The sequence below is a fragment of the Amphibalanus amphitrite genome, unplaced genomic scaffold (genome assembly GCF_019059575.1).
Source record: "Amphibalanus amphitrite isolate SeventyFive unplaced genomic scaffold, NRLGWU_Aamphi_draft 001164F_arrow, whole genome shotgun sequence".
Classification (NCBI taxonomy): domain Eukaryota; kingdom Metazoa; phylum Arthropoda; class Thecostraca; order Balanomorpha; family Balanidae; genus Amphibalanus; species Amphibalanus amphitrite.
This window is the reverse complement of record NW_024882658.1, coordinates 157218-185215: the sequence shown is the minus strand read 5'-3', so window position 1 is coordinate 185215 and position 27998 is coordinate 157218. Positions and strand designations below refer to the sequence as shown.

At 47.6% G+C, this 27998-nt stretch overlaps 1 protein-coding gene across 3 annotated transcripts; it reads left to right on the top strand.

Annotated features, from left to right (window-relative positions):
* On the top strand, positions 1–27978 carry LOC122370742 (transforming acidic coiled-coil-containing protein 2-like). Of its 3 annotated transcripts, none has more exons than XM_043346612.1 (2): positions 1–266; positions 24248–27978. In XM_043346612.1, exon 2 carries the CDS (start codon positions 24254–24256, stop codon positions 27575–27577), a length of 3324 nt encoding a protein of 1107 aa, XP_043202547.1. In that variant the 5' UTR covers positions 1–266; positions 24248–24253; the 3' UTR covers positions 27578–27978. The 3 variants fall into 3 exon arrangements, 2 of the variants coding, with proteins under 2 accessions (XP_043202547.1, XP_043202546.1); XR_006254599.1 differs by lacking the exons at positions 1–266; positions 24248–27978 and adding exons at positions 12759–13183; positions 14916–15362; XM_043346611.1 differs by lacking the exon at positions 1–266 and adding an exon at positions 12965–13183.
* Positions 27979–27998: the final 20 nt, after the last annotated feature.

Here is a 27998-nt window from a genome sequence, read left to right as displayed (position 1 = left end):
GAACACGGCGGGGCGGCCGGCGCACGCCACCGCTCGACGCACCACGCCGGCTTCTCGAGTAGGTAGTACCGCGTGCTGTGGACGTGAGTTGGTGGACTAGTAGACGTGTGCGCTGCCGAGAGATCGCGACGGAGTGGGACCGGAAGTGAGTTGGTTCCAGTGTAACTCAACTCGTCACGTGGTGGGTCTTCTGGTCAGCCGAGACCACGTAGGCAAGAGCCGAGGCCGACAACGGTGGTCCATCGGATACAGGATTGAGTTTCAAGGTAAGAAGTTCCGAAATGGACAACTTCCGTTAACCTGCAATAAGGCTGATAAGTGATAACGTACAGGAATGCACACACTTTCTAATATCACATGTTAGATGTATTATAATTGCAATGCACCTCAAAGCACGCATTTTACATCCCCGGGTAACATCGTCTCGGTTACCGAAGCTGGTTGAGCTGTTGGCGCGGGTGGTCTGCAGTAACGTAATGTAACTACTCTGTTTACTGACGTGACGGCCGAGGTGTCAATTCTGACAGCGTTGGGCTCACTTCCACTGGTGGTAGTGACGGCAGAGCCGTGACAGGCCGACACAACGGGTCCGCGCCGGACCGTTGTAGGTATGTGACAGTTCAGGTTATATGGCTGCAGATGACCGCAACGGCCAAAGAAGGACCTGCCTTCTGTTATAACATTTTCAAAACGGTCCTCTGTTGCATGCGCAGTGCGCACGTCTTTGGTTTCAAATCAAAATGACGGTAGAGAGAAATGATGCAAAGCACGCGCGGTATAAATTACGGATCAACGTCGTGTACTTCCGGAAGAATGCTTTGCCCCATGTCCACCGGCCAGATACCGTGCGGCGTGCCCAGATCAGGCTCGTCCAAGTGATTTATTTCACTTCAAAATAATTATCCACTCACTGGTGGCCAGACGCTGTGTCGGGCGTCCACCCCTGTATATCGTAGGCTAGCAGTGTTTATTTCCCCTGTTTCGTCTCTGCCGCATCAATCGGACGCCGAGAGCGTGTCTGTCAGCGCGGGTGTCGGACTGACACGCCCTGCTGGGAGATCTGTCACCTTTCATCGGAGGCAAGGCCATGTGACCGAGATCACACCATCCGTCCGACATCGGTCTCGGCTGGCGGTCCCCGGCGGGCACATACGGCCCAAACAACGGGCACAGCACCGTCAATAGCCTCACCACTTTTTAGTTTTAGGCGCAGTGCAACGAGGTAACTCTAGAAAGGCTCACATATGATTGTCTACGTTTCTAGCAAAACAACTCAACCACCTTACGACCACAAGCGTTGTGCTGGAGTTCCGTCAAAGTCACCTAAAGGCTTTAAAACGTAATTACCGCCATTGACCCTGTTTCTTTGCATTGCTGAACGAAGACGTAACGAAAACAGCCTACAGTGCTACTACCGATCTCCCATGACCTATTTGATCGTCTTTGGACCGATATTCGATTTATTGCATATACGTAGAGCCACTGACAGGCAGTTCATCGTATGCACGTTCTCGATTTCATAGAATGTATCATCGGCCAATTAATGAGATTCCATAGAAAAGCCCCTGTCCGGCCGAGTTCCTAGACGCTCCACTGCGACTTCCATTCCTCGGCGAGTCTGCACCTCCAGTCTCCAGTCTGCACCTCCAACGTCAGTCGGTAGATCCGTGCGGAGCTGTATCGGCCTCGGCCATCGCTGCTCCATTCAATCTGCCAGTCAGATCAGCACCACTTCTCTGCACTTCAGCATTCAGGTGCCGGATGACGCAACAGCTCGGCCTCTGCGGTCGGGGCTGGTGCCTGTCCGGCCGCCCTGTCCAGTCGGTCGAGCGTTCAGCGTCGTGCGGACTGCGGTGTCCAGTACCGTGCCGTGTCCAGTGCCGCTTCCAACCCCGCGGCAGGTCTGTTCGGCAAGGTGTCCACTGTTCAGTAGTCAACCCAGCTGCAGCGGCAAGTCTGTCCAATATCCACTTATCCAGATGTCCGTGAAGTTGGCGACGTCGCCAGCGACTTTTCCAGCGACGAGCACCGATTTTAGCCAAAACCTCGTCCAAGGTCAATTGGACCATGAGGATCACGAAAATCGAACCCATTCACCCCTAAACCTTGACCTTCAAGGTCAAATTCAAGGTCAAAGGACGGGGAACTGAAAAAGTGCCACTAAATATTGTCCGATTTTCAAAATTTTGGCACCAAAATGTAGCGCGTGCTAAGTTCTAGCCGCACATCGAAAACCATTTTCATCAAGGTCACACTTCAAGGTCAAATTCAAGGTCAAAGGACGGGGAACTGAAAAAGTGCCACTAAATATTGTCCGATATTCAAAATTTTGGCACCAAAATGTAGCGCGTGCAAAGTTCTAGCCGCACATCGAAAACCATTTTCATCAAGGTCAAACTTCAAGGTCAAATTCAAGGTCAAAGGACGGGGAACTGAAAAAGTGCCACTAAATATTGTCCGATCTTCAAAATTTTGGCACCAAAATGTAGCGCGTGCAAAGTTCTAGCCGCACATCGAAAACCATTTTCATCAAGGTCAAACTTCAAGGTCAAATTCAAGGTCAAAGAACGGGGAACTTTAAAAATGCTACGTCACCAGCGACTTTTCCAGCGACGAGCACCGATTTTAGCCAAAACCTCGTCCAAGGTCAATTGGACCATGAGGATCACGAAAATCGAACCCATTCACCCATAAACCTTGACCTTCAAGGTCAAATTCAAGGTCAAAGGACGGGGAACTGAAAAAGTGCCACTAAATATTGTCCGATTTTCAAAATTTTTGCACCAAAATGTAGCGCGTGCAAAGTTCTACCCGCACATCGAAAACCATTTTCATCAAGGTCAAACTTCAAGGTCAAATTCAAGGTCAAAGGACGGGGAACTGAAAAAGTGCCACTAAATATTGTCCGATCTTCAAAATTTTGGCACCAAAATGTAGCGCGTGCAAAGTTCTAGCCGCACATCGAAAACCATTTTCATTAAGGTCAAACTTCAAGGTCAAATTCAAGGTCAAAGAACGGGGAACTTTAAAAATGCTACGTCACCAGCGACTTTTCCAGCGACGAGCACCGATTTTAGCCAAAACCTCGTCCAAGGTCAATTGGACCATGAGAATCACGAAAATCGAACCCATTCACCCCTAAACCTTGACCTTCAAGGTCAAATTCAAGGTCAAAGGACGGGGAACTCAAAAAGTGCCACTAAATATTGTCCGATTTTCAAAATTTTGGCACCAAAATGTAGCGCGTGCAAAATTCTAGCCGCACATTGAAAACCATTTTCATCAAGGTCAAACTTCAAGGTCAAATTCAAGGTCAAAGGACGGGGAACTGAAAAAGTGCCACTAAATATTGTCCGATTTTCAAAATTTTGGCACCAAAATGTAGCGCGTGCTAAGTTCTAGCCGCACATCGAAAACCATTTTCATCAAGGTCAAACTTCAAGGTCAAATTCAAGGTCAAAGGACGGGGAACTGAAAAAGTGCCACTAAATATTGTCCGATATTCAAAATTTTGGCACCAAAATGTAGCGCGTGCAAAGTTCTAGCCGCACATCGAAAACCATTTTCATCAAGGTCAAACTTCAAGGTCAAATTCAAGGTCAAAGGACGGGGAACTGAAAAAGTGCCACTAAATATTGTCCGATTTTCAAAATTTTGGCACCAAAATGTAGCGCGTGCAAAGTTCTAGCCGCACATCGAAAACCATTTTCATCAAGGTCAAACTTCAAGGTCAAATTCAAGGTCAAAGGACGGGGAACTGAAAAAGTGCCACTAAATATTGTCCGATATTCAAAATTTTGGCACCAAAATGTAGCGCGTGCAAAGTTCTAGCCGCACATCGAAAACCATTTTCATCAAGGTCAAACTTCAAGGTCAAATTCAAGGTCAAAGGACGGGGAACTGAAAAAGTGCCACTAAATATTGTCCGATCTTCAAAATTTTGGCACTAAAATGTAGCGCGTGCAAAGTTCTAGCCGCACATTGAAAACCATTTTCATCAAGGTCAAACTTCAAGGTCAAATTCAAGGTCAAAGGACGGGGAACTGAAAAAGTGCCACTAAATAGGTATTGTCCGATTTTCAAAATTTTGGCACCAAAATGTAGCGCGTGCAAAGTTCTAGCCGCACATCGAAAACCATTTTCATCAAGGTCAAACTTCAAGGTCAAATTCAAGGTCAAAGGACGGGGAACTGAAAAGGTGCCACTAAATATTGTCCGATCTTCAAAATTTTGGCACCAAAATGTAGCGCGTGCAAAGTTCTAGCCGCACATCGAAAACCATTTTCATCAAGGTCAAACTTCACGGTCAAATTCAAGGTCAAAGAACGGGGAACTTTAAAAATGCTACGTCACCAGCGACTTTTCCAGCGACGAGCACCGATTTTAGCCAAAACCTCGTCCAAGGTCAATTGGACCATGAGGATCACGAAAATCGAACCCATTCACCCCTAAACCTTGACCTTCAAGGTCAAATTCAAGGTTAAAGGACGGGGAACTGAAAAAGTGCCACTAAATATTGTCCGATATTCAAAATTTTGGCACCAAAATGTAGCGCGTGCAAAGTTCTAGCCGCACATCGAAAACCATTTTCATCAAGGTCAAACTTCAAGGTCAAATTCAAGGTCAAAGGACGGGGAACTGAAAAAGTGCCACTAGATATTGTCCGATCTTCAAAATTTTGGCACCAAAATGTAGCGCGTGCAAAGTTCTAGCCGCACATCGAAAACCATTTTCATCAAGGTCAAACTTCAAGGTCAAATTCAAGGTCAAAGGACGGGGAACTGAAAAAGTGCCACTAAATATTGTCCGATCTTCAAAATTTTGGCACCAAAATGTAGCGCGTGCAAAGTTCTAGCCGCATATCGAAAACCATTTTCATCAAGGTCAAACTTCAAGGTCAAATTCAAGGTCAAAGGACAGGGAACTGAAAATTTTTGAGCTTGAATTTGACCTTGAAGTTTGACCTTGATGAAAATGGTTTTCGATGTGCGGCTAGAACTTTGCACGCGCTACATTTTGGTGCCAAAATTTTGAAAATCGGACAATATTTAGTGGCACTTTTTCAGTTCCCCGTCCTTTGACCTTGAATTTGACTTTGAAGTTTGACCTTGATGAAAATGGTTTTCGATGTGCGGCTAGAACTTTGCACGCGCTACATTTTGGTGCCAAAATTTTGAAAATCGGACAATATTCAGTGGCACTTTTTCAGTTCCCCGTCCTTTGACCTTGAATTTGACCTTGAAGTTTGACCTTGATGAAAATGGTTTTCGATGTGCGGCTAGAACTTTGCACGCGCTACATTTTGGTGCCAAAATTTTGAAAATCGGACAATATTTAGTGGCACTTTTTCAGTTCCCCGTCCTTTGACCTTGTATTTGACCTTGAAGTTTGACCTTGATGAAAATGGTTTTCGATGTGCGGCTAGAACTTTGCACGCGTTACATTTTGGTGCCAAAATTTTGAAGATCGGACAATATTTAGTGGCACTTTTTCAGTTCCCCGTCCTTTAACCTTGAATTTGACCTTGAACTTTGACCTTGATGAAAATGGTTTTCGTTGTGCGGCTAGAACTTTGCACGCGTTACATTTTGGTGCCAAAATTTTGAAGATCAGACAATATCTAGTGGCACTTTTTCAGTTCCCCGTCCTTTGATCTTGAATTTGACCTTGAAGTTTGACCTTGATGAAAATGGTTTTCGATGTGCGGCTAGAACTTTGCACGCGCTACATTTTGGTGCCAAAATTTTGAAGATCGGACAATATCCAGTGGCACTTTTTCAGTTCCCCGTCCTTTGACCTTGAATTTGACCTTGAAGTTTGACCTTGATGAAAATGGTTTTCGATGTGCGGCTAGAACTTTGCACGCGCTACATTTTGGTGCCAAAATTTTGAAAATCGGACAATATTTAGTGGTACTTTTTCAGTTCCCCGTCCTTTGACCTTGAATTTGACCTTGAAGTTTGACCTTGATGAAAATGGTTTTCGATGTGCGGCTAGAACTTTGCACGCGCTACATTTTGGTGCCAAAATTTTGAAGATCGGACAATATCTAGTGGCACTTTTTCAGTTCCCCGTCCTTTGACCTTGAATTTGACCTTGAAGTTTGACCTTGATGAAAATGGTTTTCGATGTGCGGCTAGAACTTTGCACGCGTTACATTTTGGTGCCAAAATTTTGAAGATCGGACAATATTTAGTGGCACTTTTTCAGTTCCCCGTCATTTGACCTTGAATTTGACCTTGAAGTTTGACTTTGATGAAAATGGTTTTCGATGTGCGGCTAGAACTTTGCACGCGCTACATTTTGGTGCCAAAATTTTGAAAATCGGACGATATTTAGTGGCACTTTTTCAGTTCCCCGTCCTTTGACCTTGAATTTGACCTTGAAGGTCAAGGTTTAGGGGTGAATGGGTTCGATTTTCGTGATCCCCATGGTCCAATTGATCTTAGACGAAGTTTTGGCTAAAATCGGTGCTCGTCGCTGGAAAAGTCGCTGGTGACGTAGCATTTTTAAAGTTCCCCGTTCTTTGACCTTGAATTTGACCTTGAAGTTTGACCTTGATGAAAATAGTTTTCGATGTGCGGCTAGAACTTTGCACGCGCTACATTTTGGTGCCAAAATTTTGAAGATCGGACAATATTTAGTGGCACTTTTTCAGTTCCCCGTCCTTTGACCTTGAATTTGACCTTGAAGTTTGACCTTGATAAAAATGGTTTTCGATGTGCGGCTAGAACTTTGCACGCGCTACATTTTGGTGCCAAAATTTTGAAGATCGGACAATATTTAGTGGCTCTTTTCAGTTCCCCGTCCTTTGACCTGAATTTGACCTTGAAGTTTGACCTTGATGAAAATGGTTTTCGATGTGCGGCTAGAACTTTGCACGCGCTACATTTTGGTGCCAAAATTTTGAAGATCGGACAATATTTAGTGGCTCTTTTCAGTTCCCCGTCCTTTGACCTTGAATTTGACCTTGAAGTTTGACCTTGATGAAAATGGTTTTCGATGTGCGGCTAGAACTTTGCACGCGCTACATTTTGGTGCCAAAATTTTGAAGATCGGACAATATCTAGTGGCACTTTTTCAGTTCCCCGTCCTTTGACCTTGAATTTGACCTTGAAGTTTGACCTTGATGAAAATGGTTTTCGATGTGCGGCTAGAACTTTGCACGCGCTACATTTTGGTGCCAAAATTTTGAAAATCGGACAATATCTAGTGGCACTTTTTCAGTTCCCCGTCCTTTGACCTTGAATTTGACCTTGAAGGTCAAGGTTTAGGGGTGAATGGGTTCGATTTTCGTGATCCCCATGGTCCAATTGATCTTAGACGAAGTTTTGGCTAAAATCGGTGCTCGTCGCTGGAAAAGTCGCTGGTGACGTAGCATTTTTAAAGTTCCCAGTTCTTTGACCTTGAATTTGACCTTGAAGTTTGACCTTGATGAAAATAGTTTTCGATGTGCGGCTAGAACTTTGCACGCGCTACATTTTGGTGCCAAAATTTTGAAGATCGGACAATATTTAGTGGCACTTTTTCAGTTCCCCGTCCTTTGACCTTGAATTTGACCTTGAAGTTTGACCTTGATAAAAATGGTTTTCGATGTGCGGCTAGAACTTTGCACGCGCTACATTTTGGTGCCAAAATTTTGAAGATCGGACAATATTTAGTGGCTCTTTTCAGTTCCCCGTCCTTTGACCTGAATTTGACCTTGAAGTTTGACCTTGATGAAAATGGTTTTCGATGTGCGGCTAGAACTTTGCACGCGCTACATTTTGGTGCCAAAATTTTGAAGATCGGACAATATTTAGTGGCTCTTTTCAGTTCCCCGTCCTTTGACCTTGAATTTGACCTTGAAGTTTGACCTTGATGAAAATGGTTTTCGATGTGCGGCTAGAACTTTGCACGCGCTACATTTTGGTGCCAAAATTTTGAAGATCGGACAATATCTAGTGGCACTTTTTCAGTTCCCCGTCCTTTGACCTTGAATTTGACCTTGAAGTTTGACCTTGATGAAAATGGTTTTCGATGTGCGGCTAGAACTTTGCACGCGCTACATTTTGGTGCCAAAATTTTGAAAATCGGACAATATCTAGTGGCACTTTTTCAGTTCCCCGTCCTTTGACCTTGAATTTGACCTTGAAGTTTGACCTTGATAAAAATGGTTTTCGATGTGCGGCTAGAACTTTGCACGCACTACATTTTGGTGCCAAAATTTTGAAGATCGGACAATATTTAGTGGCACTTTTTCAGTTCCCCGTCCTTTGACCTTGAATTTGACCTTGAAGTTTGACCTTGATGAAAATGGTTTTCGATGTGCGGCTAGAACTTTGCACGCGCTACATTTTGGTGCCAAAATTTTGAAAATCGGACAATATTTAGTGGCACTTTTTCAGTTCCCCGTCCTTTGACCTTGAATTTGACCTTGAAGTTTGACCTTGATGAAAATGGTTTTCGATGTGCGGCTAGAACTTTGCACGTGCTACATTTTGGTGCCAAAATTTTGAAAATCGGACAATATTTAGTGGCACTTTTTCAGTTCCCCGTCCTTTGACCTTGAATTTGACCTTGAAGGTCAAGGTTTATGGGTGAATGGGTTCGATTTTCGTGATCCTCATGGTCCAATTGACCTTGGACGAGGTTTTGGCTAAAATCGGTGCTCGTCGCTGGAAAAGTCGCTGGTGACGTAGCATTTTTAAAGTTCCCCGTTCTTTGACCTTGAATTTGACCTTGAAGTTTGACCTTGATGAAAATGGTTTTCGATGTGCGGCTAGAACTTTGCACGCGCTACATTTTGGTGCCAAAATTTTGAAGATCCGACAATATCTAGTTGCACTTTTTCAGTTCCCCGTCCTTTGACCTTGAATTTGACCTTGAAGTTTGACCTTGATGAAAATGGGTTTCGATGTGCGGCTAGAACTTTGCACGCGCTACATTTTGGTGCCAAAATTTTGAAAATCGGACAATATCTAGTAGCACTTTTTCAGTTCCCCGTCCTTTGACCTTGAATTTGACCTTGAAGTTTGACCTTGATGAAAATGGTTTTCGATGTGCGGCTAGAACTTTGCACGCGCTACATTTTGGTGCCAAAATTTTGAAAATCGGACAATATTTAGTGGCACTTTTTCAGTTCCCCGTCCTTTGACCTTGAATTTGACCTTGAAGTTTGACCTTGATAAAAATGGTTTTCGATGTGCGGCTAGAACTTTGCACGCGCTACATTTTGGTGCCAAGATTTTGAAGATCGGACAATATCTAGTGGCACTTTTTCAGTTCCCCGTCATTTGACCTTTAATTTGACCTTGAAGTTTGACCTTGATGAAAATGGTTTTCGATGTGCGGCTAGACCTTTGCACGCGCTACATTTTGGTGCCAAAATTTTGAAGATCGGACAATATCTAGTGGCACTTTTTCAGTTCCCCGTCATTTGACCTTGAATTTGACCTTGAAGTTTGACCTTGATGAAAATGGTTTTCGATGTGCGGCTAGAACTTTGCACGCGCTACATTTTGGTGCCAAAATTTTGAAGATCGGACAATATCTAGTGGCACTTTTTCAGTTCCCCGTCCTTTGACCTTGAATTTGACCTTGAAGTTTGACCTTGATGAAAATGGTTTTCGATGTGCGGCTAGAACTTTGCATGCGCTACATTTTGGTGCCAAAATTTTGAAGATCGGACAATATTTAGTGGCACTTTTTCAGTTCCCCGTCCTTTGACCTTGAATTTGACCTTGAAGGTCAAGGTTTAGGGGTGAATGGGTTCGATTTTCGTGATCCTCATGGTCCAATTGACCTTGGACGAGGTTTTGGCTAAAATCGGTGCTCGTCGCTGGAAAAGTCGCTGGCGACGTCGCCAACTTCACGGACATCTTATCCAGGCTGTCCAGTGCGCGTATTTACAAATTGCAACCGAGCTCCGCCGTAGGGTATTTTATTTCCGCCGTAGTGTATTTCACTTAGGGGATTTTCTACCATACATCTGCCTGAGCTTAGGGTAATTACAATTTGTCGGCGACGTTCGAAAATGATGCACCTTTTTTCGCAGTATAGGATATCGCATATGCATATTTCTGCCTTTTTGGGTGCGCTTTATCGGTTTTTTCGTGAGTAACTCGCGTAAAAACCGTCCGATCGCGACGAAACTTTCAATACCCCCGATTTTATCATTTTTACACCTACCCTGAAAATTTCATGACCCTGACCCAAATGACCTTTGACCTGTGACCTATTTCTCGAGACCATGTTTGGCCCGAATCGCGATTCGGCGTATGTCGGCTCGCATTAGCCGCGCGGTTGCAGTTTTCACGTGGTTTCAAGCGTTGAAACATGTGATATGATGCTGGTCCCATGCATTAGGGTGGGTGTCAAAGTCACCTGAAGGTCAGGTCAGCTCAATGACCTTTGATGACCTCGGTTCACTTTTTCGAGTTTTACATGTTTCTAGGCTAGTTTTTGGAGCTGATTTCGAATTTAGCAACCATTTGAACATCACAGCGGGTGTAACGAAATTATCCAGACACCTTTCTTCCCGCTGTAAAAGCAAAACAATCTGGTACTTTTTCTTTTAACTGAGCTTGTAGTCACCTTTCATAAAAACACAGTTTACTCACCTCGTTGGTTTCTGCATATCTTTGGAGTGGTTTCAAAGGACAGTCAGAGAGGAAATGAGGAACCCACACAGTGGCGAATGTTCTGGAGCATTTCAGCCAATGGATTCTCCAGCACACTGGCTTTGATGCGGACCAACGCCGTCTAGACCTGTGCCTGCGGTTGAGCAGTGCTTATGGCGGGTGGCTCTTCATACACCTCCTGCTGAACAAGAGCCCACAGGTTTTCGATTGAATTGGGATCGCGACTTTTTCCAAGTCATAAGCGTTAGCCCAGAATGATTGAAGGTTCTATCGGCATCACTTCCCGTTCTTTTAGGGACTTTTAAGTAGCGCGCCGCCACGCATGAAGACAGCGTGGCTTGAATCAGGCATCAGTGCGCGTTCAGAAACCGTGCCCTCCTATGCCGTCTGGTTGAGCGCCTCCAATCATGCTCCACCACCTTCCCTGGAAAAGCTCCACCCTTGCCTATGGGTCAAAATATAAGGGACAAAAACACAAAACAAGACAGATAAAAACAAAGCAAAATTAACTCATAACCTTATGAAATTCAGGCTGGAGCAAAAACATAGCTAATAGGTTATGTCAAATTAGAATGAAAGATTAAAATCAACCTGACCAGGCCTTACGGTCCGACCGGGTCCTAACCACCTTACTTCGCCTAACTTGACCCAGTTCAACCTAGCCTACCACAACACGTCCTGCAGAGTGCAGAGGTACCTTCCTGGAAAAATGACGCCCAGGGAGATGACTGTCCAACTTATTGAAATACTACCATGATTGCTTGTCAAAATGTGTGTCATCATGCTCTTGTTTGACAAGTGATGTATAATAAATGTGATATTCAATAATTACTCTTGACTGTTGACTGTTGAGTTATCAAAATATTCAAATAATCAGGGTACAATCCTGTGCTTTGCATAGTGCACACTTATCATGTTGTTTTTGTGTAGGCCCTCTGCACATTGTTGTGTGCACTGCTATGTGCACCTAAGTAAAAAAGTGACTGGTGGTACATGACAAAAGGTTGAGCAACTGTGAAGTTCATGCCCTTGGTCTTGCTGGTGCCAAATGCCTATAGCTAGGATCAGTGAGGGTTGTAGACATGCTACATACATTGTGCATTGAAGATATTGGCACAAAGTTCATCCGTTATTACTATGCTTAACACCTAATGCAAGAAGCGACATAAATGCCCAGATGATAAAGCTCTCTGGTCAACATCACACAAATTTATTGACATACTTTGCAGGTACATATTTACATTCATGGCAAATACTTTCGATTTGATTCAGAAACTAGTTGCTAGTAAGCTTGCATTTTTGTAGGCACAACAACGACCATATATTAAATCATAAAATACCTTCTCATGGCATTCATCAATACCTTTCTACCGAACAAGTACCTTATACCTAGCTTCCATGCAATGATTCTAAAATTTGTCCGCAATCCATCTATATCTCAACTGACACAATGAATTTCAAATACCCTAACAAAACCTATAACTGTACATAAGAAGAATGCAATACTACAAGAATTGTGAATTTCTGAAGTTATTCTCACATGCTGAATGTTGAAACTCTACTTTTGTCGTCCATTTCCATGTTTGATTGAGCCATCATATAGAACTGTTTCCGTTCTACAGTCACAAGCTTTCCCACAAATCTTGAATTTTTACACATCATCTTGAACCATGCTCCAGTCTTTCCAACAAAGCAATTTTGATTTGTTGCAACAGCTTCAGATCATGATATGCTTGAGGTTTGTCACACCCGTTACACCATTTGTCAGACAAATCTCTACAAAATGTGTATCAATTCCCAAACAAAGTAATTGACCATATCAGTATTTGCAGTTTCCACACAATGTTTCATAATACTATTCTATGTTTATAATAAAGAAACTCAAATAATCCACAAATTGTTATTGAAACACTCCCACTTCAAGAATTCACAGCAATAACAGTACAAGTTCAGAAGCAAACAAACATTGCGCCACATTTCGTATGAAACGCGCCATCGCCCTGAAGTTTCTACCACAGACGGTAGTTCAACCGCAGCCGTAGTGCGAAAACCCCTGCCCACCTTACCCCACGGCGGAGCTCGGTTGCAATTTGTAAATACGCGTCCAGTGCCGCTGCCGGCCGTCCACGAACCACTGTTCAGTCTGTCTAGACTGTCCGGTACCGTGTTCGCACTGTCCAGTGCCTTGGCCGGTCGGTCCACTGTCCAGTCTGTCCAGACTGTCCAGACAGTCCATTGCCGTGTCCGTCCATACGACTGTCCAGTGCAGCGCCGCGGCAGGTCCGTCCGGCGTCACCGATCCTGACGTCACGCGGTGACCGTCCCCGTGCCGAGGAGGCGCCGCCAATCCAGTAATCCAGCCCCACCGGCCGTCGGCCAGCCAAATAAACGGCCAGTGCAGCCGCGAAGGCCGCCGCGAGGGGCGTCGGGCCGGCGCCGGCGCTCAGGGGCAGCGCTAGTGGCCGCCGCGGCCGGCGCGAGTGCGGTGTGGACCTGGGGTACGCCCGCGGTACAGGAGGTACTCGAACATGCAGACAGTTCCGGAGACGGCGCGTGGTACGGTGAGTGACGTAGGGGGTGGGGGGTGGAGTGGGGGGAGGGGTCACACAGCTGCTACGCGATCTTTTCTTACATAAGATTTTACCTGCCTGAGACATGGGCAGAAGCTGATGCAACTGCAAACGTTGCAACATGCTGTTTATGGGGCAGTCGGGGCGACCCGAGGTTTGAATTTATTTATCTTTCTGAGCTTGCATACCTAGTTAGGTACGTGATATATTCACGAACATATATTCAAGCAAGTAGGCCGCACATTAGTTTGAGTTCCATCAGTATCCTCAGCAAGTTTTTAACGCTCCAGTCCAGTTGCCATAGTTTTTTTTTTTTTGCCGTAGAGGATGAATCCAATCCAATGCACTGAAGGATTTATAGCGAAGTATTTTGCTAATGTGTGCCGTCAATCATTATACGAAATTTGGAAGCGATCAGAATAAATATGACAGTGCCATCAATAACAATTCCCAGGGAGTCTACCTTATACATCTACATCGACTTATACCATCTATCGCCCAGCACGTGTCGAAATGAATCTTTTACGCCGCTATCTAAGAATATCAGCGATCAGAAGACCTTCGTTTGGTGTTCAATGCACCTCCGCAGCCGGCCCCTTGTTAAACCGTTTAGCGTGCTCAACCATGGGTTGAGTATATCATGTCCAGGTTGCGCTGATCAGTTTATTGATTCAGGCAGGGTGCTACTTACATAGGTGGGTATTGAAGATGCAGCGTGCCATGGATGGTGCCGGGAGAACACGGTCTAACAGCTGGGACCTGCAGATATTGCTGCGACTGACGCCCCAACAGCTGTGCTATACCACTGCACCTATCGCTGTTGATGCTATGCAGGTGCATCGAGTCCTCACTGAAAATTCACGCATTACAATACAGCACAGCACGCACCAATTGAGCCGGTGCATCGTGTGTTGCATACTGCATACAGAGTAGCAAATAGGTAAGTAGAGCTAGAGTCCGGACTCACGAGGCTGAAAATTTTAGGATGAATTAAAAGTTGGTTTGGGTTTAGAAATTATTGTGACAAAGGACAATCTCCCTGCCAGTTTGCATGCTTTTAAAACAATATGTTCCGCAATTTTCAAATCGTCTCATTTCGGTGCTGGGACGGCAGCGTCCGTTCCTATCCGTCTGCTCATCGTCCGCTCATAAGTTCTCGTATCTTCTCTGGTGCTACAGAATAATTATTGTGTGCTATACCTACGGGGCTCCATTTTTGCTTTAAAGGGACCCTCCCACCTTAACATTAGATTTGAGTTGAGATAGCCAAAATGGGGTCCCTGGCTCACAATTACCGGTTTCGGCACTCAACATCGAGAAATGCCTTAAATCGGAAATATTGAATTTCAAAATTGCAGCATTTTGATTCAGAGGGGCTAATGCATTGGAATACCCCTCTGAATGTGTGACGTCAGTGCAGATATCTAACGATTTTTAAATGTTTGACTAAAACGTTTTGTAGCACGCGGTGGTATTTGCTGCTTTGCGCGCAATAAATGCCGCACTTTCAAATAAAGTCGCTAGGAACAGCGGAGATCCCAAAAAGTAAACAAAGGTAAAAGTCTAATATCTTGAAAACCGGTGAATATTTTTCGATGAAATTTGGTAGATATTGCTTTTCGCTCTTTATGAACCGAGCGACATCACTTTCATGCCAATTCATTAACTTTTTTGAAGGTGGGAGGGTCCCTTTAACACAAATGTCCCTTTTTGCACTTTGCAGATTGCAGAGGTGTGCTCGAGTTGACTTCGCCTTGAACTTTGAAGACATCTGGGGCCTCGAAAAAACGTCCAGTGTAGGTGTATAAATAAGCAACGCCGAAGGTCACCATCCGGTCGCACAAACATCAACATTCCCCCGAGCATAGCCGAGTTCCTCCAGGCTCCAATGTAGCAGTGCTTCGCAGTTCGCTGTATGGAGAGCATATTCGTTTTGCCAGCTTGATAATACTAAACTAACCCGCAATGGCACCTAGAGATGTAATGTTGATGATCACATGCAACAACGGCGATCGCAAGCATGCAAGTCGCCAGAAAGGTGCGTAAAATCAAGACCGAAAGGTGAAAACTCCCCACTCTTCTTGGCATAAGGCGGTTGATAATATCTTCTTCAACGTTTATGTTGAGATGACAATAAACGGACCACACAACTTTAGCGCTCACGATTTCGAACCGGGTCGGGCGGGTGGTGGTGGTTAAAACATTTGGAATATCCTTAGGTACGATATTTTTTATGTTTCGGATGATCTGCGACGTCAAAATATGTTCCTCCTACCAGCCACAACAGAAACTTCAGCCACCGGATCACCCAGCTGATTCGGCACTACTGAAGGAGCGGCTCAGCGGTCGGACCGTCCACCAACCGCTACATCAGCTGAGACCCTATACACCAGATCAGCACTATTCCACCTACAGCCCGGATATGCCCCGGCTGTGGGCTAGTATTGCACATAGCCGGGGTTCGGAGTAGAAACCGGAGCCGTCTCCGGCGGCGGACAGGCACAGTGTAGAGGCCCAGTGTAGGCACAGTTGGTGCCGACTGCCGGTCATAGGGAGACGATGCGAGAGCTAGGGGAAAGTGGGGTAAGACGGTCAGGGTAGGTAAGACGGGCACCCCTTCTGCAGACCAAACCAATAGCGCTACGAGCAAGAAAAGTTAGGACCAGAATTGCCTTTCCCACTACACACCACCATTCAAGTCTGGTGAATTTGTGTTCAGTCGATAATCTTTTATTTTGATTTCTTTAAAACACTCATTTCATTGAAAACATCCATAATGTATTGTGCAAGCTTTTGTGTACAGCACTATAGAGTTAAAAACTCGCAATCACTTGTGGTACACTCATATGCCAACAGTGTTCATTTACGGCGGATTTGCTTTGTCTGCATCAAATTGTCCACAGCGAAAAATCGTGCTGAACTTCTGACATTGAGTTTGGGGTAAGACGGGCAACTATGAACCCAATGGGTCTGTAATGGTGAAAATATTTTTGTTGCTGTAGGAAAAAAGAAGCATTTCTAATAAGAATATGTTCGATTCCGATACTCACAGACATGTTAGCAATATTCCTTCGGCACAGTTTATTCTCGAATAATGAATGTGAAAAACGGTTCTACATGGCTTCTGAACTAGGGCCTATATAGGAGCATACGCCTTCTGCACGAATCTCGTATACTGCCATTTCCGAAGCACTTGAGACCAACGAGCGACTGTATAAATGCGGCTAATCTCGGGCATTTGTTGCGAGCTGCGCTGATCGGTGAAAGAAGCTGGCCGTCTTGCCCTACCCATGTGACCGTCTTACCCCATGGGGTGGGGTAAGACGGGTTTTTGCAAGGTTTTGCAAAAATAGCTGCAGTTTATTTGTTGAATCAGGTCTAAGTCTCATCTTCTGGCAAATGAAAGTAAAATGTCTGAAAAAGGTTTTCACCCAGTTTCCCGTTTCTATGATGTTTCTAACCGGCCGAAAAATGGCTCCAAAGTTAAGGTGCCCGTCTTACCCCACTTTCCCCTATGTCCGCAGAATCTTGCGCAGAATTAAAGACCGAAAGGTGGTTTTTATAGCTAGCTATCGAAATCAAAACACTGGGAGTGCACAACCCGTCTGTAGCCTCAAACCCGTCTAAAGCCGAGAATTCAACAATGGGCGGAAAATGCAAGAAAAGATTCACTCAGAAGTAAAGATCATGGCGTGTGCGTGTATGATTAGACACTACTCAGCTTCTGAGATTAAATTGATCGCCGTATGTCTCTAAGATCAATGCCGATCTCCGAGATCGATGCTGGGATGTAATGGAGCATGTCCCTGCTGGGGACTGTTTACCGAAGCGGCACACGGGTGCTGGAACCGGTCCCGAGGTATACCGTCTGCACAGTGCACGGCTGAGATAACGGTCCCGCCCGCCGACTCATGCTGCACTGGACAGGAGGGCAGGCCAGTCACGGCCAGGGGCCCGGTCGGCCAGACCCAGACCAGACCAGGCACGGTCCGATAGCCAGGATAGATCAGAGAGCAGACCCGGTCACAACCAGCGGAGCAGGGGCAGGCTCGGATTACAGTCATGGGAAGCAGAGCAGGGACGGTCAGGCGTCTGGGTAAACCAAACACATGGTCTCAGCAACGGTCGAAAAGTCGTAGATCCCAATTTCACCAAGTAAACTAGGTTTTGGCATAGGTACACGTTTTTACCTTAATATATCCAGTTAGGTACCTGTCCTATACCTATTACCTACGAGCATACTCAAGTGTAGGACGAGTTATAATGCAACGTCACCATTCCGCGAGTAAATGTTATACCCATAGATATGTTATACCTACACTAAATGGAGACTGAACGGACAATGGGAGCATGACGCCGAATCGCGTGACCTACGTGCGACCATGTCAGGGGAGCCGGCCGCGCCGCATAAGCAGTAAGCAGCCCTTGTCCGGCACAAGGTCGACTGCTTTCAGCACCAAGGGCGAAGGAAATCAGCAAACGGTGCAGTTCGATTGGCTGGCCGAGGCGTCGATTTTGAAGTCAAATGCCGGAGGAATATGTAATTTGCAGTGAACAGCTGATCGTACAAGACCAACTGTTTCGGATAGGTATAGGTAGCCTCCTCTAAGGATTTTTCACTGGGTGGGCAAAATTGTCGCCACTTCCCCGCCCAAGGGCGGATCCAGCCACTTGTTTTGGGGTTCAACCAATTTCAAAACCTGTTACCGGGGGGGGGGGGGTGCGGGGATGAGAAGAAATAAGCTGTGCCATTATTGGAAATAAAATGATAGTTAACGTTTGTCGTATGTTTTATGGTTAGCGATGCTCGAGCGATTCGTTCCAGATTACATGTACAGCCCTCAGCAGACTGCGTGGTAGGTATTCTTTTTCCGACAAAACTGATTATAATTCAAAAGTCATGTTATCAGTCGGTCGAAGCTCACTGCAAATAGATGCGCCATGCTCCACTCCTTCGATAGGGCCTATCAATAAACAAAGCATACCTACGCCTTGTGTGGCAACAAAATGTTTAATAGGGTGTGTCACTAATCGCAATGCAAGGTGCTCCATCAATTTTATTGTGCCCCACTCATGTGGAAATGGCGTGGCATTGTTAATTTCCCGCAAATTTTAACCCCCAGGCGGCGCCGAGCGAGAGAAGTTTACCCTATCTCACAACATAGGCGACCCTAGCGCCCCTGGCGGCTGTTTGCGAAACTAACAGGCCGCTGACTGTATGGGCTTATCCCTGCTCTCTGTAAGCGCGTCTAGGGACAAATAATAGTATGGGCAGATTGCAGAGAGTGCAAGCTAATGACGAATACCTATAATGAATACAATATATTGTCACAGGGGCCCAGGAACATTCCTCAAGTTGGGGTGCAAGCCCAAAATACCTGACATGACGCATATGAAATAGTAGCGTAGTCAGGGGGTCCCAGGAGGCACGTGCCCTCTAGTCCCCCCCCCCTATCGCATTCAGAGGACCCCTCGGGTCGGAGGGGCTCTGTGGCACCAGTTTACCGCTCAGGGTCTATGCTGGCCATATTTCGATTCAGAAAGAATAGGGCTCGTAACAGCACCTCGTGAGTCCAAAGAAGCCTCACTAAATTGTCCATGAGGGTTACACGCCGGCTTCTGAAGGCTACTGGCGGCCTCTGAGGGCCCTTTACCGGCCTCTTATGGCCGCTAGCGTGCCTCTGAGAGTGCTTGCCGGCCCCCAAGAGGGGCCATATCTAGGGCCTTACGCCAACCTGTAATCAGTAATGGCCTCACACCAATGTCTCTGACGGCCCCATTACGACGACTGTGAGACTGAGGGCCCTCACTGGTGCTTCTGAGAGCCCACCCGGCCATAAAGGGCCCTGCGGCACCAACTGACCTCTGAGGGTCCACGCTGACTATATTTCAACTGAGAAAGACCTCACAGGTCTCGTAAGAGCACCTCATGAATCCCTAAGTAGCCACACTAAGATCTCCGTCAGAGTCTACGCCGGCTTCTGAGGATCCCATAACGGAGACTGTGAGGGCCCTCAGCAGGGCCTCTGAGGGTTCACAACCAGCACCTCTGAGAGCCCCACACCAGTGGTTCTAAGGGCCCATAAGGACACCACTGAGGGTCCCCCAAGCCAGTGCCACACCATTTATGCAACCCTATATTGGTGGCTCTGAGGTACCTACACCTGCGCCTGTGAGGGTTCGGCAAAAGCATATCTGACGGCCACCTACCTGCAACTCTGAGGGCCCTACACTGGAGACTGAGGGCCGCACTGGCGTCTCAGAGTACCTTGTCGGTATCTAAGGACCCCACAGGGCTTCTGAAAATGCCGCCGGCCTCTGTGGGCCCCTTGCCGGTCTGAGGTCCCCCTCCCCGGTCGTTGAGGGCCCCCCTGCCGACTTTTAAAGGGTTCGCACCAGCAGCTCTAAGGGCCACACACCCACATGTAACGGACCCACACCAGTGTCTCTGAGGGTCCACAACGGCGTCTGTATTCTGTGAGGACCCTCACCGGCGCTTATGAGGGATTGACACTAGCACCTCTGAGGGGCCACACGGGCGTCTGTGAGGACCCCACACCAGTGCCTCTAAAGGCCCTTAATTGGAGGCTCTGAAGGCCCTGCATCGGTGATACTGAGGGTCCTACCAAAGGCACAACACAAGCCATTAGTCTCCTTCTGAGTCCCACACGCCGCCCTCCCACCATAGGCGGCGGAACGGGGAGGGCACCGGGGCACCGTTCCCCCTCTGATTTGGGCATTTTAACATTAGCCCTATGGGCGTTGCATGGAAAGAATGGGACCAAAAGTCGGCAGTGTCCCCCCCCCCCTCCACTTAATTGAAGGTGTTCCGCCGCTACTGCCTCCCACCGGAGCGAGTAAACCTGTATCAATCAATGACTTTACCACCGTTGTACGTCATAATGTTCTCATCACGCCAAATCAAATACCATCCGGAACCAAAATGGTCCAGTATAAAATCTGACGTACCAAAGTTATGATCAAGTTCATATAAAATCAAAGTGGGATGACAATAGCAGGTGTTCTTAAATCGATGCCGAATCAGCAGAAACCATTCACATGCAAGAGAAATACCTTGTGCTGATGTTTATATAAAAAACAGACATGTAGGTCCATAAAAGGGAGCAGAGATCCTTCATCGTTGCATCAATGTTGAGGGGGCGGCGCCCACTCGGCTCTCAAGTTGGAGGGGGCCCCCAAGCGCCCCCACTGCCCCCCCCCCCCTGTTCCCCGGGGTCTATGCAGTGAACGACGCTACCAAAAAAAAAAAAAACATGTGACACCTAATAGCAGGCACTATAAACATGCGCTCGTACGTATCCCGTCAGACCAGGACGGGGATCGGGGGTAGTACTATGCAATATACATTAACACAGAACTAGCTCGTGCTTTAAGATGCATAACATCACATTTTCACCAACATTCTGAGTGCCAGACAAGCCAACAGCAAGGCGTCAGTTCGGTAAAATGCATTTACTGATGATCGTAAGCTCACAAAGCATAGCGAGCGTGTTAGTTCAAAACATTGCCGCTAGGGGCGCTGAGGTCGCTAATGCTGAGAGATAGGCCAAAGTGTCGGCGGTCGGCGCCGCATGGGTGTTAATATTTGGGGGAAATAAAAAATGTCACACGGTTTCTACGTGTCTGGGGCACGATAAAATCAGTGGAGCACCATGTTTTGCGAAAAAAGTGCCCAAAATGACACACCCTAATGTTTAAGTTCGTTTTGGGGGCAAATATAAGCTTTTGGGTTTTGTTGCCAAACTGGATGGAAAATGCATACGATGATAATGCCAATCTAAGCTGCGGAGTCTCGCGCATCTTTCTGTTACGATTTCCGAGTGTCCGATAGCATAGTATTCGCGTTATTCTCGGTTTTGTCGAAAAAAAGGATACCTACCACGCAGTCTGCAGAGGGCTGTACTTGCAGCCCTCCGCAAAAACTGCGTGGTAGGTATTCTTATTTCGACAAAACCGATACCTAATATCTCAAAGGTTATGATAATCAGTCGGTCGGAACACATTGCATATAGATGCGCCATGCTCCACCCCTTCGATTAATTCAGTCACTGAACAATGTGTACTCTTACCGTAGCAAAAAAGCAAAAGTTTGTTTTGGGGGGAAATATAAACTTTTGTGTGTTGTTGTCAAACTAGATGGAAAATGTATACCAAAATAAGCCCAATCTAAGGTGCGGAGTCTCGCGCGTCTTGCTGTTACGATTTCCGAATGACCGTTAGCGTATTCGCGTTATTCTCGGTTTTGTCGAAAAAAGATACCTACCACGCAGCTTGCAGAGGGTTGTACCTTTATTGTACGTGCCTTTTCACTTACGAGACAATTACTTGATAACTCCAATATCGGCAGGGGCGTGGCCAAGGGGAGGGGCCACGGGGGCAATGGCCCCCTCCCTTGAGCGCAGAAGGCGCCATGGGGGCCCCACAGGCCCCGGGATATTTTTTTCTAACACTGGATAAAACGTATTTTACTCGGAAGCAAATTTATATCAATTCAAGTTTCATTTCTGTGGCCCTGGTTACCCGAGGTGCCCCTGATTACCCAATGGGCCCCTGCACTTATCCGAGGACACCCGGTTTCCTGGGGCCTCTGGTCGCCCAGGGGGCCCCTGGTCGCTTGGGGGGAGCTAGTCGCCTGGGGGCCCCTGGTCACCTGGGGTTCTGGTCGCCTGGGCCCCTGCCCCCTGGTCGTCTGAAAGAACGTTTGTCACCTGCAGCGGCATAGCCAAGGAGGGGGCCAAAGGGACCATGGCCCCTCCTGGAAGCCAGGGGTCCTTATTCCATAGAGGCCCCTGACTGACACAGTGGGCCCTTGGCGACGCAAAGGCCCTGCGGCAGATCCTTTGACACAGCTGAGTAGTTATTCTTTGGCCAAGAGAGACCCAATTTTAGAGCCTTGGGGCCCTATTGAAACCAGGGGGCCAGTTGGATGGGATGGGTCCAGCTTGGGTCCAACGGTGTGTAAACAGAATCAATGCGTTCCGACTGTTGGTCTGACCCTATATCGGTTTGAGGGAGCTCGGATCGGATCCACTGTCGATCTGAGGGGCCCTTATCGGTTTGAGGAGGCCCTCAAATGACCTGAACGGGCCCTTAGTTTGTCTGAGAGGGCCCTACGTCGGCCTGACTGGGCCTCTGCAAGTGCAAGGGGCCTTTTGTCGGTCTGAGTGGCCCTAGACGGCTTATATGACCCTCAGACGGCTTACGAGGCTCTCATGGGCTATAGGGGCCTGTGACGGTCTGAAGAACCCTCATCCGACCTACGGGTCTTCAGACCGCCATCAGAACCGGCTGGCGACTCTATGAAGCTATTCGTGGGCCTGTCTAACAGGGGCCCATATACTGCTTACCCCCTCAGTTCTAGCATTGTTTGTTAATGAATATTTTTTCCATTTATTTGGGCCCCATCCAAAAAAATATTGGATGCAACCCGATGGCTTTTTTGATTTTGAGGGGGTTATCTTGCGCCCTTGTGCGTTTAGCCCCCTCCTTGAGGAAATCCTGGCTACGCTCCTGAATATCGAGCAACCAGAAAACTTTTTTTGACCTTCAAACAGCATCCAGTTTGCTTAAGACCGGAAAGGTAGTACCGGACGTCCGGCCGGACCTTTATTTTTGCATTTGCTTCTGGGTGGGCAAATCGACGCCACTGGGTGGGCAATTGTGGCGACTGGGTGGGCATTTGCCCACCCAGTGGGTATGTTAGAGGAGGCCCTGGTAACGGGGCTCTCACGACAGGAGTCTGAACTGCTAATATACTCAATGATCAGTAATCATCTTATTGATCCGTACAGACAGGATGGGGGAATAATAGTCGTGAGAGTCGGAATTCGGACATCAGCAGTAGCGTCACACATGGAAACTCATGTTGAATGCCCCCTTAGAATTTGTGACGTCAGCGCAGATCCGACGATTTTTAATCTTATCGGTAAAAACATCGGTAAAACGGGTGGTATATACTGCTTTGCGCGCAACTTCTGCCGTACTTTTAGGATGCCAAATTATTGCTTCTAAATGACGTCGTAGGAACAGCTGAGGTCCCAAAAAATCAACAAAAGTAAAAGTTAAATATCTTGAAAACCAGTGAATATACTTTGGTGAAATTTGGTAGATATTCATTTTTGATATTTCGGAACGACGGGACACCGTTTTTATGCCAATTCATGAACTTAAACAAGGTTGAAGGGTCCCTCGCAACATTATTGTACCGTTCCGAGCTTACGCGAAATATTAATTTCCCGAACGCCACAACTGAATTAGAAGTTTAACTACTACGTCAGTTTTGCAAAGTAGAAATTCTTTCTCGATTTTAGCGTCTTGTGGGCTTTAAAGACAATTTGAATCGGTCATGCGTATCCTTTTCTAAAAGGTTTTTCTTTGCAACTGAGAGGTTTATTTTAGACAATGGTAATTTCATGATGTCAGGACACACGAACTTCTTCCATTACTTCTTTAATCTATCACATCTCTCCTTTCCATTTATTTGTTGAGTTTTTCTAAAATTATTAATCGATCTCAAGGAAAAGGAATGAATCTTTCAGCCATGACTCACGAAAAAATAACATTTACGTTGATTGGTCCACCATTGTCTTCTTGGTCTTTCATGATGTTGAATGGAAACATCAATGTTTACCGGACGGTCCAAACAGATAATGCAAATCGGTGAACGGTAAACGACCAAACTGCTCAGCGACTGCTTTACGGACGAACGACGTTGCGATGAAGACGGTTCACGTGACAAGCATCATGAGAACGAATGTAAACAAATCATCCACGGGGACTGTAAACAGATTGCTTCCTTCCCATTTATCTTCTTTGCAGCGATGAACTGCAACATCCATCATAGTCACCCAGCACCCCTCCCCGGTCACTGCCATCAACCAACCCTCCCTCTACCCTCACAGACACCCCTCGCTTCTCCACGCCCCCCCCCCCCCCCAGACGTCCCTCCACGAGCTCCCACCTTCACTGTGCACGCCCCACGCTCGCTTTCCCCGTGCATTGCTGAACTATGACGTGCTCCTCGTTCTGTTCCAGGGGACGATGGCGCGGGGCGGCAGCGGCTCGGCGGCGCCGGCCGCCGGTGCTGCCACCTTCCGGCTGACAGAGGGCGCCACCATGACACTGCCCGACGGCTGCACGGCCACCGTTCGCCAGGGGGCGCTGGAGCTCTCGGACGGCCAGCGACTGGCGCTGCCGGAGGCCGGCGGCAGCGTCACCATCGAGCGCAGGGTGGTGAGACCGGACGGACGCGCCGCACTGGTCCGACACACCATCCGCGTGGGCGAGGTATCCGCCGTGAAATCAGAGGGAGACTCGGTGCCACCGGGCGACAACGGTACCGCTGAGGTATCGGGAAAGGACAACAAGGAGACCGCTGAGGTACCAGTACCGGAAGACAAGGGCATCGCTGAAGGATCGGAGCAGGACGATAAGGGCACCGCTGAGGGACCAGCACAGGACTACACAACATCTTCTGAGGCACCGGCAGAGAACAAGTGCACCACTGAAGGACCAGCACAGGGCGACGCAACATCTCCTGAGGTACCGGCACAAGACGATAAAGAGACCCCCGAGGAACCAGCGAAGGACAGCACAGTAACCGCGGAAGTACCCGCACCGGAAGATAAGGGAACAGCTGATGCATCAGCACAGAATGACACAGCAACCAGTGAGGAACCGGTATCGGTACCGGGCAGTGCAGCGGCCGCTGAGGTGTCAGCAGAAGCTGGTGACGTACCAACCGATATCCCGGTGTCGGAAGATGAAAAAGCGACTGAAGTACTGGAGAACAGCAGTAAGGCTTTGCCTAAGGAGCCGATACTGACAAATGCGGCACCAATCGAGGTACCGGTACCAGCCAATGATATGCCAGCCGAGAAACAAGCATCAACTGACAATACGCCATCTGAGCTACCGGAAGCGCAAACCGAGGAACCAGAGTCAACCAAAGATGCATCGTCTGAGGAACCAGTAAAGAACAATGGTACACCGACTGAGCAGCCGGTTCCCGCCAATGAGACACAAGCTGAAGAACCAGATTCGACCAATGAGAGCTCAGCTGAGGTGAAGGAACCGATCGACCAGGACTCGACCGAGGCACCTGACGCGTCTCATGAAAAGTCGCAGGAGGTCCCAGTACCGGCAGAATCCGACGTAATCTTACCAGCAAACGTAATCACAACAGCGACAGAGGACGCCGCCAGTTCCAAGAAAGCGCCGAATGAAGAGCACACTGAAAGTAATAATGTGCCAGACGAAAGCCTTACAGAATCACCGTCGGAGGAATCGACTGCGCCATGCACAAACAGTTCCAAGGAAACGCCATCAGACGTATCGGAAATAGCTGAGAAACTGTCGCCAGCCGAGGCCAAAAATAATCCCCCAAGTGAATCAGCAACGCTTAACTCAGCCAAGGATTTCACCTGTATGCCTGTCGAAGAACCAAGCGAAGCACTGATGGAAGACCAGACAGGGTCACCGGCTGAGACACGATGTGAAACAACGGAAGAGGTACAAGATACAACATCAGAAACAGCGGATGAAACTCAACGTGACGAAGTACCTAAGCTACCAGCCCAAATGCTTCTCGAAGAAAAACGGGGAAACGACGCCGAGAGCGTCGATGCAAATGATAGCCGCTGCAAAACAGATATACCTTCAGAAAATCAATCTCAAGGTATGCAACCATCCGCCTCAGTGAACTCTTCGTCGCCTTCAAGGTCATCATTGAAAGAGTGTCTTACTCCAGTGGCAGAAGACCAGGAACCTTCCTTCGACAACAATGCAGCCAAGCTCAGTGATAGCAAGCAGCCATTCTGTGAATGGACCAGCAACGACTCTACCAACTCCGAGACAAACCAGGAGCCGAATGCCGCTGCTCAGGTTAACCAGTCAGACGCTGATAAAACATCAAGCCAAGGTAAGAGAATCGAAGAATGCGATACCACCAAAAAGACTGAAGCGGAAACCGAGGACGAAAAAGAACCTGTCATAGAACACCGTCTGGCCCATCACGATAGCCTACGCCTCCCGACTCATGTGCCACGCCTTCGGAGACGCAGCGAAGACGAGGGTGGCCAGATCGACAGACACAGCCCTTGTGGCAGGAAAGCCGTCGCACACCTCAAGGATCCATTCAAGAAACGTGAAGAGGACGAGGCGATGCGTAACAAGCTTAACTCTATTCTGCATAAACTGGGGTACGGTATTTATGGCAGTGAAGGCGATGACAAAGAGCGAGCTTCAGGGGAAGGCGGAGAAACTGAAGCTGCAAGGCCTAAGCTTCACGGCCCCTCGGGTGAAAATGTAGAAGGTCCGGAGGAGCCAGAGCCCGTCTCGGTACCGAAAGTTATCAGCTACTTTGAGTCCATCACGCCTCAACGAATGGAGAGTCCGGTAGAGAAGCGGAAGTGGCGAAGCTCCGACCGTTCACCCTCAGCGCTACGAGCTCAGAGAAGTGCGCGGTCCCCTGAGCCGTCACGCTCAATGGAGAAGTCTCCAGGAAAACAGTCCCCGTCGCTGCGCCGAGTCAACTTTGCACACTCGGCGCAGAGGGTGTTGATCAGCAGCACATCTGAGCCCGATGAAATGGAACACATTCCCATCCCTCATCATGAGGACTCCAGTCCAGAAATAATTCAGCCTTGCCAAAGGGAAGTGCAACCCGTTGTTACATCACAACCAACTAGACTGAATACGATCCTCGCTCAAAGCCCACCAGATAATAACTCAGAAGATCCTTTGGCAGCCTCAGATACAACAGGAGATCGTACAAAGGATGAAGACTTGCCTCAAATACCTGCAACGCCTGAAAAAGATACCGGAGAACCAAGTGATATCCAAAGGAGGGAAGCCTCACCACAAGCGTTGGTAAGCAGCGTCACGGAAGTAAACTCGGGTGAGACAGAACCGTCTAAATCTACATCAAACGAATCCCCAGCCACACAAAGCAAAGACAGCGTTGACAGTCCAGGACCAGAGGAGACCGCGGAAGCCTCGGAAACCACTCCATTAATAACCTCGTCTACCGCAGAGGAACTCAACCAGCCCACATCTGGCGGAGACAGCAAGGCTGACAGTGGAGTCACCCCCCTCCAGGCAGAGCCATTGCCCCGGCCCTCGTCCGTGGTGATCCAAGGTGAGCTCAGGGACTTCACCACGTCAAGGACAGGGGACCCCACAGAACTGGAGGAAGGCGCCTCTCCAGTGCTGCTGATTGACGAGGGGACCGAGGAGGCTGTCGATGGCGGAGCCAGGGACCCGTTCCTCCCGGATGGTGTGGCGGATCGTCGCGATACCGTCAGCAAGTCTTCTAGCTGGTTCGAAGACTGCTTGTCATTCTGCTGCTGTTGCTGGGGACCTTGAGCCACCAAATGCTCCTGGGGTTTAAGGTGCCGACCAGTGAGATATTGTGATGTAGGTAGTATACTGAATGTGTGCATTGTGCAATGAATCTTCAGCTTCGTACGTGTACGTCTACTGAATGTGTGCATTGTGCAATGAATCTTCTGGCGAAAGCTGCGCAATGGAAACATTCGACCTATTAAATGTATTCATATGGGCCGGCCTGGGGACATTTGAAGCCGTCATGACCTAAGGTATTCCGAATAACATGCAGTTTAATTCAGACGGTATCAGGCCGTCCGTCATCAAATATAGGAAATGTACATAAAAAGTACACGTATTATGAGCTTGTATGCCGCGGCCCGCCCGTGGGTAGTGCATGGTTTTAGGCGTGCGAAACGGAAATATATTTGGGTAACAATGCAGTTGTGCCGAGATGTGG

What these genes read in the sequence shown, in the direction of transcription:
- LOC122370742 (XM_043346611.1), top strand. Translation starts at nt 13,151, where the DNA reads ATGCAGACAGTTCCGGAGACGGCGCGTGGTACG. An exon ending in CGGAGACGGCGCGTGGTACG is followed by an intron (nt 13,184 to 24,247) that starts GTGAGTGACGTA and finishes GTTCTGTTCCAG; the next exon opens with GGGACGATGGCGCGGGGCGG.